The 17419-nt window shown below is 39.2% G+C and overlaps 1 protein-coding gene across 1 annotated transcript in view; it reads left to right on the top strand.

Annotated features, from left to right (window-relative positions):
• The window catches only part of LOC116333366 (protein unc-13 homolog B-like), a 191228-nt gene that overhangs the window by 64751 nt on the left and 109058 nt on the right, over window positions 1-17419 (top strand). Inside the window, exons 9-10 of the mRNA XM_039620820.1 lie at window positions 715-1002; window positions 1513-1600. Of these exons, the coding sequence (XP_039476754.1) occupies window positions 715-1002; window positions 1513-1600 (376 nt within the window). The remainder of the gene's footprint in view (window positions 1-714; window positions 1003-1512; window positions 1601-17419) is intronic.

The raw sequence follows: 17419 nt of genomic DNA, 5'->3' as shown, positions 1-17419 counted from the left end.
AGTGGTTTGGCCCACACCCAATAGAAAGTAAATCGTACAAGTTAAAGTACAGAGCCAGGAGTCTCAGTCTTCCAGCCCTTGAGTCGATGACTTATGAGATTTATCAGTTTTATCCCTATTAATTAAACAGGTTAACTTTTTATTTACTAACATGCCAACATTGCTTTAAACTTGCACCTGCTCTTAAAAGTTGTGCACATTTTTTAACGAGTGGTGGTGTCAGAAAAGATAGCAACAGGCAGAAAGCTTATGCCACATGGAGAGGCAGACTGCAAAATTAGTAAAAATGACACATCAAACAAAAATGCATGAAGTTTCCAGTGGTGGCAGATAGTCACATAGTCATGACCATCAACTTTGCAATCTTGGTGGAACCTCTCTTGACCTGACCGTTACAGGAATGTATTTAATCAACTCATCTTCCTGAAGCCTCTTATTTTTCCTTGTTGTCTGTGATATGATGAAGAGTATCCTTTGACCCTTATATTCCCCTTTGATCCTTTAATGTTTCATTCCAAAATCATGTCTGCCATTGCAAACTGAAATTTTTTTTCAGTATTATAGCAAATAAAATTTCCCCAATCTATCAATCCCTTACTATGATTTTGTAAAATGCAGATTTCCATATTGATTTTGCAATAAAACCTTGACCTTTATAGTAGTTTTCTGTCTAAATCACCTCTGTATTCTAAATTGTGATGTTGCTGTCTACAGCCCTCCAGACAGCAGCCACTTTGATTCGTCAGGCAACCTCAGCCCAGTCAGCTCCCAGCTGAGCTCTGAGCCTGAAGAGCGCCGACATGTAGAGTCCTGCCACCCCAGTAAGCCTCGCCCTCCTCTCCAAAACCAGCTGTCCAACTGGAACAAGGAAGAAGAGGACGATGCTGAAAAGGACGTGCATGCACTGCCAGAGCCTGGTTCTAAGAAAGATTTAAAGGACTCTTCGGACATCCTTCCTAAACCAACCTTGGACAACTGCGATAACAGGAGTCAGACAAATGGGTATGTTGGTCTTGCATTTTCATTTTTAAAAATATTAATGGTAACTGTGCTGTTCATCCTAACCAAAATATCTGTCGCTGTACACAGCATTTAGTTTGTGAGATACCAGTAGGAATTATTGGCTTTTAGTAACAAAGTAGTGACGACAACCTACTCAATAAATACTTGTTGAAAGAGGCAAACACTAACCCTTTACAGCTATGACTTTTCTAGATCTCCTTTCATCTTTCAGACAGCCAAGATATCTGGCAACATTGTCATTCAATGAGTTTTGCTGGATGGGATTGCTGGATCTGTATTAGGACTGCGTAGTGTCCAAAACAATGCTCAAACTGGGCTAAATTGAGACCAATTCAGCCAGAATACAAACAGCCAAATTTTCAGTGATTATTTTTGAGCTAAATATAGGAGTGGCTGACCAGATTTAGCCTGGAAAACATTTATTTTATGTTGATTGATTTTGGTCTTGTCTATGTGTCCAAAAGCTGATCTCTTCTTGGTCCTCCTCAGTTTCTTCGTAGACGGCCCTCCACCCTGCTCTCCATCCAAAGTTCGCTGGCTGAAAGCCTACAACAAAGTGAGAGTGAAACTGCACGAGGTAGGAAGACTCTTTCTCCTGTCTCTATACTCTGCTCTTATGCACTCACTACAAAAATATATTGCATGCCTTGCATACATTTTAGAATCAGTTCATTGTATTTAGTAGAGGTTCAATCCTAGAGAGCACAAGAAATACAAACCAGCCAAATCCAAAACACAGATACAGACACATTAACATTTCCTGTTCCTCTCTCTCTCATGTAATGATGCTTTCTCTCCCTCTTTACTGCTCTGGGTTGGTTGAGTTTCAAGTCATGCCACAGCAATTTGCACCAATTTTGCGCTCCTTAAGGATTTCTGCTTTGATCTGGGAAACTCCTTTTTTTTCACTGGCTTCTTCAAATCTAGCTATCACTTCTGCTGTTACAGAAAGGTTTTAGTTCCAAGATATGGTACTGCAAGTTAAAAAGATTCATTATTATAGTACCAAACACCTGAGGGTGGTTTGCGGTCGACTGGGGTCTGAGTACTGCAAATGTTAGTTATTTCTGACCTGTTTGTCATTTTGAAAGTCCTCAAATGATGAGAGATTGTGTGTATGTTTTCTTCAAATAATATGGCCTTGCCCCAAATCACTGTATGCTAAGAAGTAAAAACTGTTAACAAAGAAGTATGGTTTGCTTTACATTTTCGGCTGTGCAGAGACATAAACTCTGGATGGAGAATATAACTGCAGCAATAAAATAAAATATAAAATTAATAAAAAATATAAATGTTGGGGTTGGGAAGGTTTTGAATAAAGCAACTAATAGGGAATATAATTTTGTACATATCAAATCAGACTTTAGACTAAGGTACACACACACACACACACACGCGCACGCAAACACACACACATACATGCAAACACACACACACACACACACACACACACACACACACACGCATGCAAACACACACACATACATGCAAACACACACACACACACACACACACACACACACACACGCACACGCATGCAAACACACACACACACACACAAAGAAAATATTTTTACCACAGACATAGGCTTAATTGGTTTGATATATTTCGAGTTTACTTTAAATGTTTATTTCACCATAAGAAATGCTTTAACTTGTGAAAATTAATGTATTGTAATTACATTTTCCTTGCATTTAATTTCTAATTAAGTGTCTTTTAGTTCTACTGCACATCAGGTTACTTAGATTAGTTAGAAAAGTTAGTTATTACCAGTGATTCTCATAATAACTCAGGTAAATTAAATATAAGTTGGAAACAGCTGTTGTCTAAACACTCTGAGCTTTTGCTTTGTAATATCCATATTGTTTTCACTTTGTGACCTAAAAGCATGTGAACACAGTGAATGTGGCTGCTTTACAATGACAATTTGACAATTTTTATTTATAGAGCACATTTCTTTACATGAAAAATCAATGTGGTTAACACATACATAGAAAACAACCTGTGTAGGTTTAGAATGCCCACGTTGATCCGATGCATCCATCAGAGTATGAATGTGCGTACATGGTAGATAGAAAGCACTTGCATAGAAAAAGCTTAGATAAAGTGCTTGTATGAATAGGTCTGAATGGTTGAATGAGGCAAGTTGTGGAAAGTGCTTTGAATACTCAGAGTAGAAAAGCGGTATATAGGAACCAGTCTGTTTACCATTCACTTACCAGTTGATGAAGTCTGACAATTTGATGAGCGCCTAAAGTGATAATCATCTCGATTTGTTTGTGTTTGCATTCATGCTTTAAACTGCTCTCTACCTCCTGAAACCTCTAATATGTAATGAGAGAATCTGTGAGGGTGTGTGATCTTAAGGAGTGTTGGTTGATCGCGCAGCAAGACTAAATAAACGTTAACACAGTCCATATATCATTAAGTGTTCTACAATGGGAAGAGTGCAAAATATGAACGATGGTATCAGGAAATATATGGCTGAGATGAAAAGTGAACTCATCCCAAAGATGTTTCCTAGCCTACAGAAGGCAAGTCCATGGATATGCCCCCCTGCTCCACCACCAAACCAGTCATACTGAACAATGTTACAGGCAGTATAAGACTGCCCTTCAGATCCCTTCATGTTTGTCACACATATTCAGGGTTCCATTCCATTTCTGGTATTGGCAATACCACTCAGGCTCCAAGGTGCTGGGCAGTGAACACGGGGCTAACTACATGACATCAGGCCCTTAGGCCACCTTCTTGGACTACCTGTGCCACTACCAGTAGTGACACTGAGCCTAGTCAAAACTAGTGAAAAACAGACAGAAAAGATGAGAAGGGAAAAATGTCCACCTGCAAAATCATTTCTGTTCTGTCTCATCGTTGTCCCTCTACTGCAGGTGTTGTTAATTTAATAAAAATCAAAGCAGCTGAAACTGATTAACACCCCCCCTCTGCAACTTCCTCAGATCAACATCCCAGAAATGTATTTGATTTGTTGTTATACTCTTAGACATGTTAAAAAGTGTTCCTGTCATTTTTTTTGACAGTATAGCAATCAGTGCATTGTCCCTTCTTTATACTAATTAATAAATACATGTTCTATAGACATGTGGACTCTACAGCACAGTCTTAACCCTAATAGTTAGTTTGTGGTGTCCATAGTTTTGTCCCTAAATGGGAAATAAGTATCTACACTCACACTCATAAACAGTCACATTTGAGATCTGCTTTTGTGTTCATTTTTCTTTGGGTTATTTCACATTCTCATTTCTCATTTGTTCCTTGGGCAGAAGAAGAAAAGGCATGCATCACAGAGAGGAATCAAATCTCAATAGATAGTCTGGCAGCAGTGAGATTGCTCACTTGGAAACATGGCCTCTTAAATGCCACAAGCTTAGTTCATTTTGGCTTAATGCGGGGGGCAAGTGAGTTCACGGCCCCGTGCTGAGAAGAGAGTCCTAGAGCAAAACACAGAATCCCAGTTAACTTACTGACCTACCTGGCAGGAGGCTGACAGAAGCGAGAAGTTTCCATCAGGAGCCATTAAGTTTATGTTAAATTATTTATGACTCATCTCCCATCTGTGACTCTCTGTCTCCTTAAACAATAAAGCTCATCAGTGCTCTGTCATGAATCAAATCTGTCTTTTGACGGCACTTCTTAGGAGGTAAATTTGGGACCTTACACAAAGTGGCTGCTTTGTTATGTGAGAATCAGGCGTGCGACATTGAACTATTACAACTACAGGTGTGTGTTTACTTGGAATTAGTGGTTCTGGTTTGGCATTGAAAGTTAAAGAGCTATTGAAAATGTCAGAAAAAGAACAAGAAATGGTTCATGATTCCATTTAGTGCTTCGTTTAGTGCCCCTCTGCATGAATTTCTCTTTGCTCTGACATGTTTGTGGCTCACAGTCACCTCGAGTGCTTTCTACCTGAAGAAACCTTCAAGTTGTCCTCATAGATTAGAGGTCCTTGGCCACTTTTGTAATATTTCTTTGAATCACGGGTTTGTTTTAGTCTTTTTTCCCCCTTATTTCCTCTCTTCACCTTCTTCTGATGCCAGCAGCAGGCATTGTAGTCATAACTAATTTTTTAATGCCATTGTTATGTTTCTTATCTTATGAATTAAGATTACATGACCCACAAAGTGTCAGTTTTAAACAAAATTCAGATAGCATGGGAATTACACCCTACAATATTATATTAGGTTTAATGTGGAGGTTGTTACTGTTTCAATGAGACATTATTGCAGAGCTTTAAAAGCAGCTCTGTCTTGAACCTGGTAACACTGAAAAACTAAGCTAAAACTAGGCTAAGATTAGAAAATAGGTTAAATTCAATTTTATTCATGTAGTCTTAGTTCGCAGTAACATCAGTCAACTGTGGGTACTTTAGCCGCAACGGCAAAAACTTTAAAATATAACAGGGAGAAATCCAACAACACCTGACAATACTGGAGAGAGCTAATTCCCTTTTAACATGAAGACACCTCCAACAGAGCCAGATTCAGGGAGGGCAGCCATCTGTCTCCATGGCTGAAGTGAGGGAAAAGCAAACAAAGTAAAGAAGAAACAAACTAAATAAGTTTACATTGGAGCAGGTCGCTGCAGAACAGGAACATACAGCTTTGGAGCCGGGAGACTCAGAAGGAGAGAGCACAGAGGCAAGGCACACACTACAGGAAAAAAGACAAGTCCATTTTAAATTAATATATTTGAACACACGGTTCTAAATGACCTTTGGGCTCTAAGATTAAACTAACACATTCTCACTCCTGACACTTGGTCAAGAATTCCATATTCTCCACATATTTTAGAATAGAATAGAATAGCCTATTCTGTACATAGCTTGTACTCACTACAGCCTGTACATACCTATAATTATAGAATATTCACAACATACTTCATAACGTGTACATTATAACATACCACAATAGACCCATTTCTGTAATATACTTGCATATCTATATTATTGCTAATATATATTGTAATATATCTATATCACTAAAGCACTTCTGGATGGATGCAAACTGCATTTCGTTGCCCTGTACCTGTGCATGTGCAATGACAATAAAGTTGAATTCTATTCTATTCTATTCTATTCTATTCTTTATTGTCATTGTACAGGGTACAACGAAATTGGAGTGCCACTCCCTTGGTGCAAAATGCAATAATAAATATAAATGTAAAATATAAAAGGTACAATAAAACAAACGTAAGTACTCAAACAAAAGTAAGTATGATATTTGCAGGATAGCAGCATTAATATAATGACAGTATGACAGTATGAATAGCAGCATAATATAATGACAGTGACAGTATGGTATGGCTAAGCAGGTTCAATTGTTTTTGTGCTTATTTACTATGGTGATAGCTCTGGGAAAGAAGCTATCCCTGAATCTGTTTGTCCTGGTTTTATGTGACCTGTACCGTCGGCCTGACGGTAATAGTTCAAACAGTTGATTGCTGGGGTGAGAATGGTCCTTGATGATATTGCCAGCTCTGCTGAGGTACCGAGTTTGCAATGACCTCCAGGCTGGGCAGAGAGCAGCCAGTGATCTTCTGGGCTGTGTTGATGACCCTCTGCAGTACTTTCCTGTCTGCAGCTGAGCACCCTGCATACCATGTTGTTATGCTGTACGTTAGGATGCTCTCTATGGTGGCTCTGTAGAATGTCACCAGCAGCCTCTCCTCCAGGTTGTTCCTCCTGAGCACACTCAGAAAGTGGAGACACTGCTGGACCTTTTTTACCACCGCCGTGGTATTTGCAGTCCAGGAGAGATCATCAGAGATCTGCACGCCCAGAAACCTCATGGAGTGTACCCTCTCCACACGGTTCCCGTGAATGTAAAGTGGGGCCGGGTCTGCTCTGCCCTTCCTGAAGTCCAAGATGAGTTCTTTAGTTTTCGTGGTGTTCAGTTGGAGGTTGTTAACTGAACACCACTCAGTCAGTCTGTTGACCTCATCTCGTTCAGCTTTCTTTCACCCCAACCGGTCGCAGCAGATGGCCCCGCCCCTCCCTGAGCCTGGTTCTGCCGGAGGTTTCTTCCTGTTAAAAGGGAGTTTTTCCTTCCCACTGTCGCCAAAGTGCTTGCTCATAGGGTCATATGATTGTTGGGTTTTCTCTGTATTTATTATTGTGCTATCTACTGTACAATATAAAGTGCCTTGAGGCGACTTTTGTTGTGATTTGGCGCTATATAAATAAAATTGAATTGAATTGAATTGAATCTCTGTAGTCCGACTCATCCCCCCTTGAGATGAGTCCAACCACAGTGGTGTCGTCCGCAAACTTTATGATGGTGTTTGAGAGATGGGTAGGGGAGCAGTCGGATGTGTAGAGCGTAAACAGGAGGGGACTCAGAACACATCCTTGTGGAGACCCGGTGCTGAGTGTGATGGTGCTGGACAGGTGGGGGCCGAGTCTGACAGACTGTGGTCTGTTTGTCAGGAAGTCCTTGATCCAGAGGCAGATGGGGGTGGAGAGTCCCAGGTGAGACATATTTTAGCCTTTTGTTTGTTTTTTAAGCCACTGAATCTATGTTAAAACGTACTATTTTAGTTTAAAGGCAAAAAGCCTTCTCAGACATATCTGTTACATGTCTTATGTCAGTGTTGACACCATCATTTCACTTTTGTCTGTGCCTGTTTCAGATCCCAAAGAACTATTGAACCCTATCAGACTACCTTAGACACTGAAAACTGTGGCGCTCAATGCATTTCAGAATGAAAGCTCGCCAAGAAAATAGGTGAGCTTAGGCTGATTCCACAGGAAAGGAGTCTAGTTGCTAAAGGTCCTGCCTTTCTTTCCGCTTTTGGAAAGGAATCACAAATACACCTGAACTCTGAGAGCAACTTGGATAAAATGGTTGATGGAGTATCAGGTGAAGGATTTTAAAATCGATTTGGGATTGGCTGAAGGCTCTCCAGAGACCTAATAGAACCGAATTAGAATAGTCCAGCCTAAAGTTAACAATTCCCCAGTTGGATTAATATTTTGGTTCATAACTTTCTTCTTTCAGCATTTTAGAGATTTTAGGGCCGTTCCACACATTTCTTTTTTTCTGAGGTGCGACAAGTACATGATGTATAAGTACACAAACAGTGTCAAAGCTCCTGTGGAAAAGCTTTGAAGGTATTAATATTCTCCTCCCTTTGTGATATATATTTTTTGGGACCTGCTTTTTCAGTCATCTGTTTCATTTGTGTTTGGTTCAGCTGCTCTATGCAAACAGAATAAAAGACTTGAAAGTAGTTCACCTCCTTCCTTACAGGTGAAAAGCCTTTGCTGCCTTTGCACGCCACTCCAGGACAGATCATAGAGAATAATTAGTTCATCCAGTCCCGAGCGGCTTATCAACAAGAGATCGTTTCTTTAAATGCCACCTTTGATCTTTTGCAAAACCCAGAGGAGAAAATACATCAGATCCTTCACCTTTCGTGACCAATTACACAAGTATTGTGCTGCTAGTTGATGCTCATTAGCATGTGTTCTTGGGAGTTGTGTTTGGAGATTAAATGTAGCTTCTGAATGTTCAGTTTTTTTCGAAGAAAAGATTTGACAGCTGAACAAACTGCAATCAATTCTTTCATTGGTTATAGCAACAATTAACTGTAACTGTAAGGCAATATGTCAGAACACATCTGTGATGTAATCTTATATATCATAGATGTTGAACATCAAATCACCAGATATTACTGGAACTGTATTCTCTATGACGAGAGGAGGAGCGATCAGTTAGGATCATTACTGTAAAATGCATATGTCACCTCTCTCACGTCCACACATGGAAACCCAGAGGTGAGGGCATCAGTGGCGTGACCCCAGGACAGATGGAGAAGACGACGTCAGTGACAAGAGATTTGACGTTGATAAAAATCAGAATGGGAAAGAAATATGAGGTGTTGGATGGAAATGGGATGCAAAGAGGCAGCATCAACTGTGCACAGGCTACAGCATCTTAGAAGATGAGAGTTGCCTCTGAATGCGTTGAAGGGTATTGGCTGAACCCTCAGGTCATGTGTGCTAACACTGAAAACAGAAATCTGCCAAAATTGCAGCCTTTTCCTAAACAATGCTAAGCTCCATATATTTACGTGTATTTACTGTTGTTAGTTCATTTGCCATGTCTCAGTTTAGATACTTGCATTTACTTTATTATGTTACTCTTTGTACCTGTGCATTACTTGAATTTGGAGAGTACAGTGTTCCTAACTGATCATGGAAAACTGTGCACATACCAGAATTATGGCTGCCACTTCTCATGTTGACAGCATATTTAGCTGCCACATTTTGTCCTGAGATGCTCTCAGTACTAAACACTGTTTTCTGTCATGCACTCAAACAAAGAAGCCAACAAAGAATTCATTTTTATCAAATATTAATAATAAAAAAGGACCCAGGTTGTGAAAATAAAGACTGCTAACCTTTGTTAGTGGAGCTGCACTCCATATTTTAACCTGCTTTGGTTCTTTGCCCCACAGTTTGGGAAATATTAAATAAAACTGACAATTTATCATCCATAAATATGTAACGGCTTCATAACACATGCAGTGGATCACTCCCTACTGACTGACTGTTGTTTGTCCCTCTCTTTCCACTGCAAAGCCCAGATAGTGACATGTCAAGGTGAAAGGTGGACATCTTTTTGACGGTTTTGACAAGTACACCATAAGGGTAGTAACAGTGCACTTCATGTAGTCATACTTATATGTGTGAATGCACTGTCAGTTACAATATTGTTATTTAAAGTGGCCTCATTTTGTGTCATAGTTAGGCGACCATCATCAATTTAAATAATTAAGTCAGTTTATGAAAAAGTAAATGCTCCAAATATCCAAAACTACACTGGGAAGTCAAAGTTCAAGGAAACACAGGGAGAGAGTAACACACAGCAATGAGGGACGACGCGACCCTGACACAGAGAAACACGGGGCTTAAAAAAAATGGGGAATAACGAGGGAATGAGACACAGAAGGAGAGCACAGCTGGGGGAAATCAGAACTGACGAGACGAGGAAGCAAAGTAGGATACACTCACATGAGACACAGACCTTCAAAGTAAAACAGGAAGTATAACACTGAGATGCGAACTTGACACGGTGGAGACAGAGCAACTAAGAAACAGAGACATAACCATAAGGCAGAGAACTCTAAGAACCAAAAGACTAGAGATGATAAATAATACACAGAGGGAAATCCTGGAACACAAGAAACTAGACTCAAGGGAGTAACAAAAGACCAACCATGAGAACATAATTCACAATACAGAGTGACAAAAAACACAGGAAACTCAAAACATGCGAAGACACAGACCAAGAAACACGGACTTTACACAGAACAGAGGGGGCACAGAGAAACATGAGGGGCAAGGGATCAAAACTAGAAAGCATACTCATCACATGAGAACTCGACAAAACACAAACATCACAAAGAACTGAAAACGCTGGGTCAGGAGACCCAGGACCCTGACACTTTTAGCAGGTAGGCCTCACCGACCTGCTGTTCAAGCCTTATGTTTACAAGGGACAGCCAATCAGAAGGGAGTCCGAAGAATAAAAAGTATAATACATCCTTTTAAATTCAGTTTGTATAGCTGACTTTTCCAACAACCCTTACTCCACCCATCCATCCATCTTCATCAGGAAGCAACTTATCCACACTGATGTAAAACTTAATTGAGATATAGTTATATATTATAGTCATTTATTATCATTTGTACTTGTAGTCTCAGTTAGATTAGAAGTCTGTATAGATATGCTACCATCGTTTAAAAAAACATAAACAATTTTTTTTAGATGGTGTTTATCTCTGAAGATATCTCCAGGCCACTGGACAGCAGTTATGCCATTAAGGACAAAAATAGTATTTTATCACTCTTGCAAGCATTGTAGCATGGCAACAATGTCGCATTTCTATGGAAACACAACCTTCCAACACTTGTTTATGATTAGGATGAATTTCTGCATGGTGAAATAAATCAAGTTGAGCTTTTTTCAGCTCTTTGTTGACTTTATGACTCACACCGGAATACAAACTGTCCATTAAAATTAGTAATCTGATTTTATTGATGATCTGGGAAAAATATGATCACAAGCGGATGTTTTCAACAGCATTATGCTGCACTCAGTACGTAATGAGTAGGGACAACATGCAAGATTAATATTCGGTTCTTTTTCTGCAGAATCAACAGCAAGTCGCCAGACAGCCAGCAGTATGTGCTGCAGCTCTGTATGTCAGAGAATTTCTAGTGTCAGATGCATTGACTGTAAATGCTTTTGCTGCATCAGTTTTGTTATGTATGTTTTATTTCTGTCCAGGAAAATTTGATCATAAAGTCTTCAGTTTTTTGTAACAACCAGTAGACAAGAACCCAGGTTAGAGTAAAAGCTAAAACCAGCAGACCTACAGGGAAAACATAAAGCTGGAACAAAGGCTTTTTCTCATTATGTCACACGTCCTCCTGCCGGTGACCTTGAAATCAATTTCATTGCACCATCTTGAAGAATGTCTCAATTTTTAAAATGCATCCAGAGGAGAGAGGACCAAGGAGAGAGGAGGTTTGCCAGGAGCGCTGTGGTCGAGGTTTAACAAGGGTTTTTATCCTCGACGTCAAAATGTGACCTGCTGTACAGTTGAACAATACAAACCATGACAGGGAGGAGGTGCTACAAATATGTGTTAATAAATTGTTTATGTGATAAAATTGAGCTGCAGGCAGAAACAAAGCAGAGGACAGATGATGCTGCTTTGTTCATATTTAACCAATGACACTTTAAAACAATCTGAAGCAGGCTTTAATCAATATGCAAAAAACTGATATAAAAAATATCAATATTTGTGGATGCAGACGCTTAATGCAGTATATATATACATATGGTAAAATATCCACTCATCCATTTTCTTCTGCTTATCCAACTCAGGGTTGTGGGGGAGCTGGAGCCTAGCTACCATCAGAAGTCAGTCACATATTGTACTGATTCATGTCTTTGATTGCACAGTTTCCTTCACTCTTTCTAGATCTCTTCAAAGCATTTTTTGTGTGTCCATTTGGACTTTTTTATGGAAAATTTGAGAAAATATGTGCTTGATGTTTAACACACTGCATGCAGCACTGAAAGCTGCAGCAGTACAAGTGTGTTTGTGTGATTACATGTGAGCAAAGAAGAGAAATTCTGACTCGAGAAATTAAAAAAATCACTTAGTTAAAATCTTGGCTCTGAACACGTTGAAAGTTTGCCAGTGTGCGTTTTATACAATCGCTGTCACAAGCTGTAGCTGTATGAAAGAAACCATTAGGGAAATACTGAATACAGGCTTAAAGTTTCTGGAAAGCTCTTCCACTTTTTAATGCGAGCAGTATTGTGTACAGTAAGTTTGTTCTAGACGAGTCTTGGTGCTGGAGTTTCTGTGTCAGATATATACATTTTATTTTAATGTGACCTACTTTGGGTCAGAACTTTTGTTCAGTTCAACTATTAGTTTATATGTATGTGTGCAGTTTTAATATTTTACTCTCAACTGAAGAATTAACTTACATATTGTATAGTTATGTAACATTTTTCATATATTTAAGTGACGAATATTCAAAAACAAAATAATGATGAGACAGAAGTATTTATAGTATTTAAAACAATACCACTGATACATTATTCACATGTAACAGCTCATTAACTGCAGTTAGGGAAACGTGGTCACATCTACAGGCTTTTTTCTGTTGGCATGTTTCATACTTTGCTGCGATGAACAACATGACATTTTTGCAGAACAATCTGAGTAACAGAATAACCAACATGTAACTGCTGGTGAATATCAGAGGATAACATGCTTCCCAGTACAGTCAAGTGTAGCTGTGAATTGTCATGTTGGGGAAAACTGATCTCAGACAGACTCGCCTTCATTAAGCACAAACATTTGGATACATTTTAATTGAACAAAGGAAGATCTTCATGCAGTTTAAGGCACAAAAGTCTGGCATGCTAAATAATTATACTGCATTAAAAATAAAAGCGTTGCCGAGACAAAGATTATATATTTATGTAACTTCTATAAACTATAACTATAAAGTCAAATAGTGGCTTTTCTCTTTTCTTTTCTCTTCTTTTTTTGTTTTTTTTCTGTTCGATTTAAGCAGACGATTAAGAGTCTTTTCATGCCCATCACTTTTCTCCTGCCACGTTTGATCAGCTCTGTGGATTGGTGTTGATGGATGTGGCTCCAGCTGTATGTTGCACACAGACTGTCCTTGGGAGAAAGATGACAGTGCTGTGATTCACTCGGATGCTTCAAACAGCACTGTGCTCCCTCTTATCTGATCAGAACCTCTTGTCAAGCCTATTTTGTTAGTTATTTAGTTTTTTAAGTGTTATTTTTGTCTGTCAGACAAAATGATATGACACAACTGTGTCTTCATGTATGCAGATGTCACAGCAACAGCAGAGTTTACAGGTCATGGATCTTTGACGGTGTTTGCTGTTTTCAGTTTACAGATGAGCACAATTATGATTTCAATCACTTTTTTTTTTACCTGAATATAACAGTTTATTCGACGAAAGCGGTAAAGATCGGGGAACTAAACCATATGCAACAAATTCTAATCCCTGTTGTCGTTTTGTCCAATAAAGCTGCCACCAGCAGAGATATATACAAGATGCCCTTTGCTGTCTGTGCCGTGATGAACCAGTCGTGGCAATAATGGATGCCAGGAGATAATTGCCCTGCAGTTTATGTCTGGTGTGGAAGCTTGTTTCACTTTATCTCATAATTATAATTTTCCCTTGCAGTGCAGGGTTGGGCCTGAAAAATAGGGTTAGTTTGGAGAAAAGACCATGGTTTAAGTTAAAATGTGTCTCTTCATGTTAAAACAAGAATTTTACTCCATGCATGTAAACATGATGCCAAGAGCTCCTTTATGAGTGAGTGCATGTAACGATTAGGGACGACTAACACCAAAGGACACATAATGCCGTGTATATGCCAAAATGACAAGACCTCACTTTGCTGCAATACAATAATATTACACAGCACCATAGCTGTGATGTATTTCAATAACAAAACTCCGATATATTAAGGACGGGGTGATGTTGTTATACTACCTTATCTAACGTAACACTTTAAGAATGTAAAGTTATTGTAGTCATAGCTTTCATTTGTAACGCTGCCACAGCATGACCCTGGTCCTGTGGTCAGTAGAGGATGCTTTTAGGGGCAACTTTCTAGCAAGAGCTATGTAGAATTTCCAGATTTTAAAACTGGCAGCAGGGTTTTTTCCAAAAACAGTGTTTGCTATTCAAAAGATGCCAATAATGAGGTTATGATGTCTGAAGGGAACTCAGATTAGAAACATTCATTCAGTATTTGCTATTGTGGAAATTCATGGAAACGGTACTTTAGGTTACAGGACTATGCAGATGTTCCCTCATCCTTGGAAATGCTTGACACACTCTCACAAACACACACACACTTATTTGTGCGACCAAAGAGAACAGATGAGATCGCTCTCTGGGCCGGCCAGACATCAAAACAAGCATCAGAGAATATGAGGGGCAGCCAGAAAGGACTGTGGGGAGGGAGATGAGGAGATCCTGTGGCCCACAGCATCTCGGGGAGGTTGTTACAGTTGCTGTACAGACCCACTTTCAAAAGTACAGCAGACTCAGAACCTGCAGAACTGAAGTTTCACCCCACAAATATGGTGTAATGCAAATATTCTACTTAAATATTTTAACTCTTCTTCCAAAGCTCCAGACAGTCTGGCTATAGCAGTAATGAGAATCTGGGAATATAATTGTATATTTTGAATTATTAATGCAAAACTGGTGGGAATTGTATTTTTTTTAATGCTTTTATTACAATTGTAGTAATTTAATCATTAACTCAAAAAGAAAGACTGACATAATCAGAAAGATTTCTGTCCTCAAACACATTTGCATTATTTGGTAGATGGTAAAATACTAATACACACTGACCTGTCATCATTTGGTTGCTCAAAAGGAGTCACTGGTTTTCTCTCGAATCCTGTTAACAGGCATGATGACACTGTGGAAAATGTCCTGTCATGACGTGCGTCGTTATAAATCTGAACTGAAATTGACAATAAGGTTTTATTAAACAACCTGTAGGAAAGGGATTCTGAACTTTCACAGTAGCCTGGGGTACTTGGAAATAATAACTATTCTGAAAAATAAAAAGGGAAGGCAACTTAATTAAAGAATTGAGTCAACCTGAACAGTTTGAAATTATTTAATTAAATGTAATAGATAAGAGGTTGAACTTAGCTGTCAAAAGAACATATCAAAATGAAAAGGTAGTAGTTTAAAAAGTGAAATAGCTGATTAAACACACACTCATCAGCCACGTCACCAGTTTTACTTTGTATTTACTTTGACCCCGTTTCCTTCAGACCTGCATTAATTCTTCATGGCATAGATTCAACGACCATTTTTCACAGATTCTGGTCCATACTGACATGAAGCATCACACCCACAATGCAAACCTCTCATTCCACAACATTCCTCAGGTGACCTGTTGGATTGAAATACGGTGGTTATTTGAGTATAACGAGTTTGAGATGATGTGAGCTTTGTTACATGACATGAAGAAGGATCAGACGGTGGGTTGAATGGGGTCATATAGGTATGGACATGGCCAGCAGCAATACGCAGGTAGTACGGCCACTGTCTTCTCACCACAGCAAGGCGACCCGATGCCTTAATAGCCTGGGTTGGCTGATTAGATGGATTTATGTTTGTGAGCAGCTGAACTGATGTACCTAATGAAGTGCCTGGTGAGTGTATATCTAAAATTCTAACAGATGAAAGTTTTAATGTGTGCAGATAAACATTCAGAGACTTATGAAAAAAAATATATTTTCAGTGGCTTTATTGGCTGCTGTTGCTTTACCTGCAGTTTTACCTTTATATGCTTTGATGCTTTTAAACCTTTTGTTTTCCTGCCTGCTTTTGCCTGTGCAGTAAAAGTAGCTTTAAACTCAACATGAACAGCCTTGCTTAGTGAAAGCCACACAAATCTATTTCAGTAAGGAGAGCTCATTTAGAGTAAGTGAACAGGATTCATTGAAATACAGAGATTGAGTAATAAACTATTCGGTAATTAGACTTTGATGAAGCAGAACCGAGTAGAAAGAAGATGAAGCAGATGGAGACTTGGACCAGGATCTCTGTCTAGCCGGGATGAGGTGGAGTTGGGGTGGAGCTGGATCGCAGTCTGAAAGGCAGAATGACAGAAGATCAATGAAATTTAAAGCAAAAGGGACAGATGCTGCTCAGATGCTAGTCTGTGTTTCGCATCACTTCTGCTTTCCTGCACTGTCAAACGTAACCCTGATGTCATCACTCTGGCCCTTTTGTTTTCTAAAGACTGAGGAATGAATACAGATATAAGCTTCATGTCTCTTTGATCCCTTCAACCTGTTTTCACAATTAAATCGACTTTACATTTACCTTGTTTATGCATCTACCTCAATTTCCACCATATATTAGAGTTATTTTGTCATATTTTGTAACTTTGTAATATATTGTATTCTTTGTTTTGGTTTAGTTACTTACTGTTCTTACTGTCTTGGAGCAGTAAGAAGTGATCACATCGTTTCCTTTGGGATTAATAAAGGATTCTGATGCTGATGTCTCTGAGCAAGATCAGGGGAAAAACTGAAAGCAGCATTAATATAAAAAAAAAAAAGGAAACGGCACGTTGGATGGAACAGGGTGGAGCGTGATAACTCATTATCGACAGAGGAGACGTGCAGACATAATTGGATATGTAAGGAGTGGACCACCTCCCGGCTGCCTGTCCAGGGGTCCTGATGAAGACGAGCAGTGAGAATGAAAAGGTGGGGAAATAATCAGAAAGATGGGGAGTGAGAAAGCTTTGTTTACTGTATTTTTCAGACAAGTCTAAGGATATATATTTATTTAAAATGGCATTTCTGTAGCAGTTCGCCAAGGATCCAAAGGAACGTGTGGAAAGGAATAACCTCCTGTTGAAAATGAGCTTCTTGCCATATTTTACAGATGGTTTATTAAGCACTTCATAAATATTCTGCGGTTGCATTTGCAGTGATTCATAAACATAAAACACTCAATGTCGTGCTGCTTCACTGAATTGTGATGTACTGGAGCTCCTATTGGTGGAGAAATTGTTATCTAAGTCACTCAGATGTGAACTGTTTTATTTCAGAACGTCAGCAATAAGGTGGGGGAAGTGTCGCTTCTTCTTTTGATTAGAAAATTAGTGAGTGAATTTTCAAACTGAGTGGATGGGAGCAGACAGCTTCTTTACGCCCTGAGCTCTTTCTACACCGGGACACCTGTCGTAATAAATATGCTGCGCTGCCTTATTGCTAATGCAGTCTGGATTTACCTCCATCTTGTTTTATCATTTT

The sequence above is a fragment of the Oreochromis aureus genome, linkage group 12 (genome assembly GCF_013358895.1).
Source record: "Oreochromis aureus strain Israel breed Guangdong linkage group 12, ZZ_aureus, whole genome shotgun sequence".
Classification (NCBI taxonomy): Eukaryota; Metazoa; Chordata; class Actinopteri; order Cichliformes; family Cichlidae; genus Oreochromis; species Oreochromis aureus.
The sequence above is the reverse complement of the archived record's forward strand: the minus strand, read 5'-3'. Positions and strand labels throughout refer to the sequence as shown.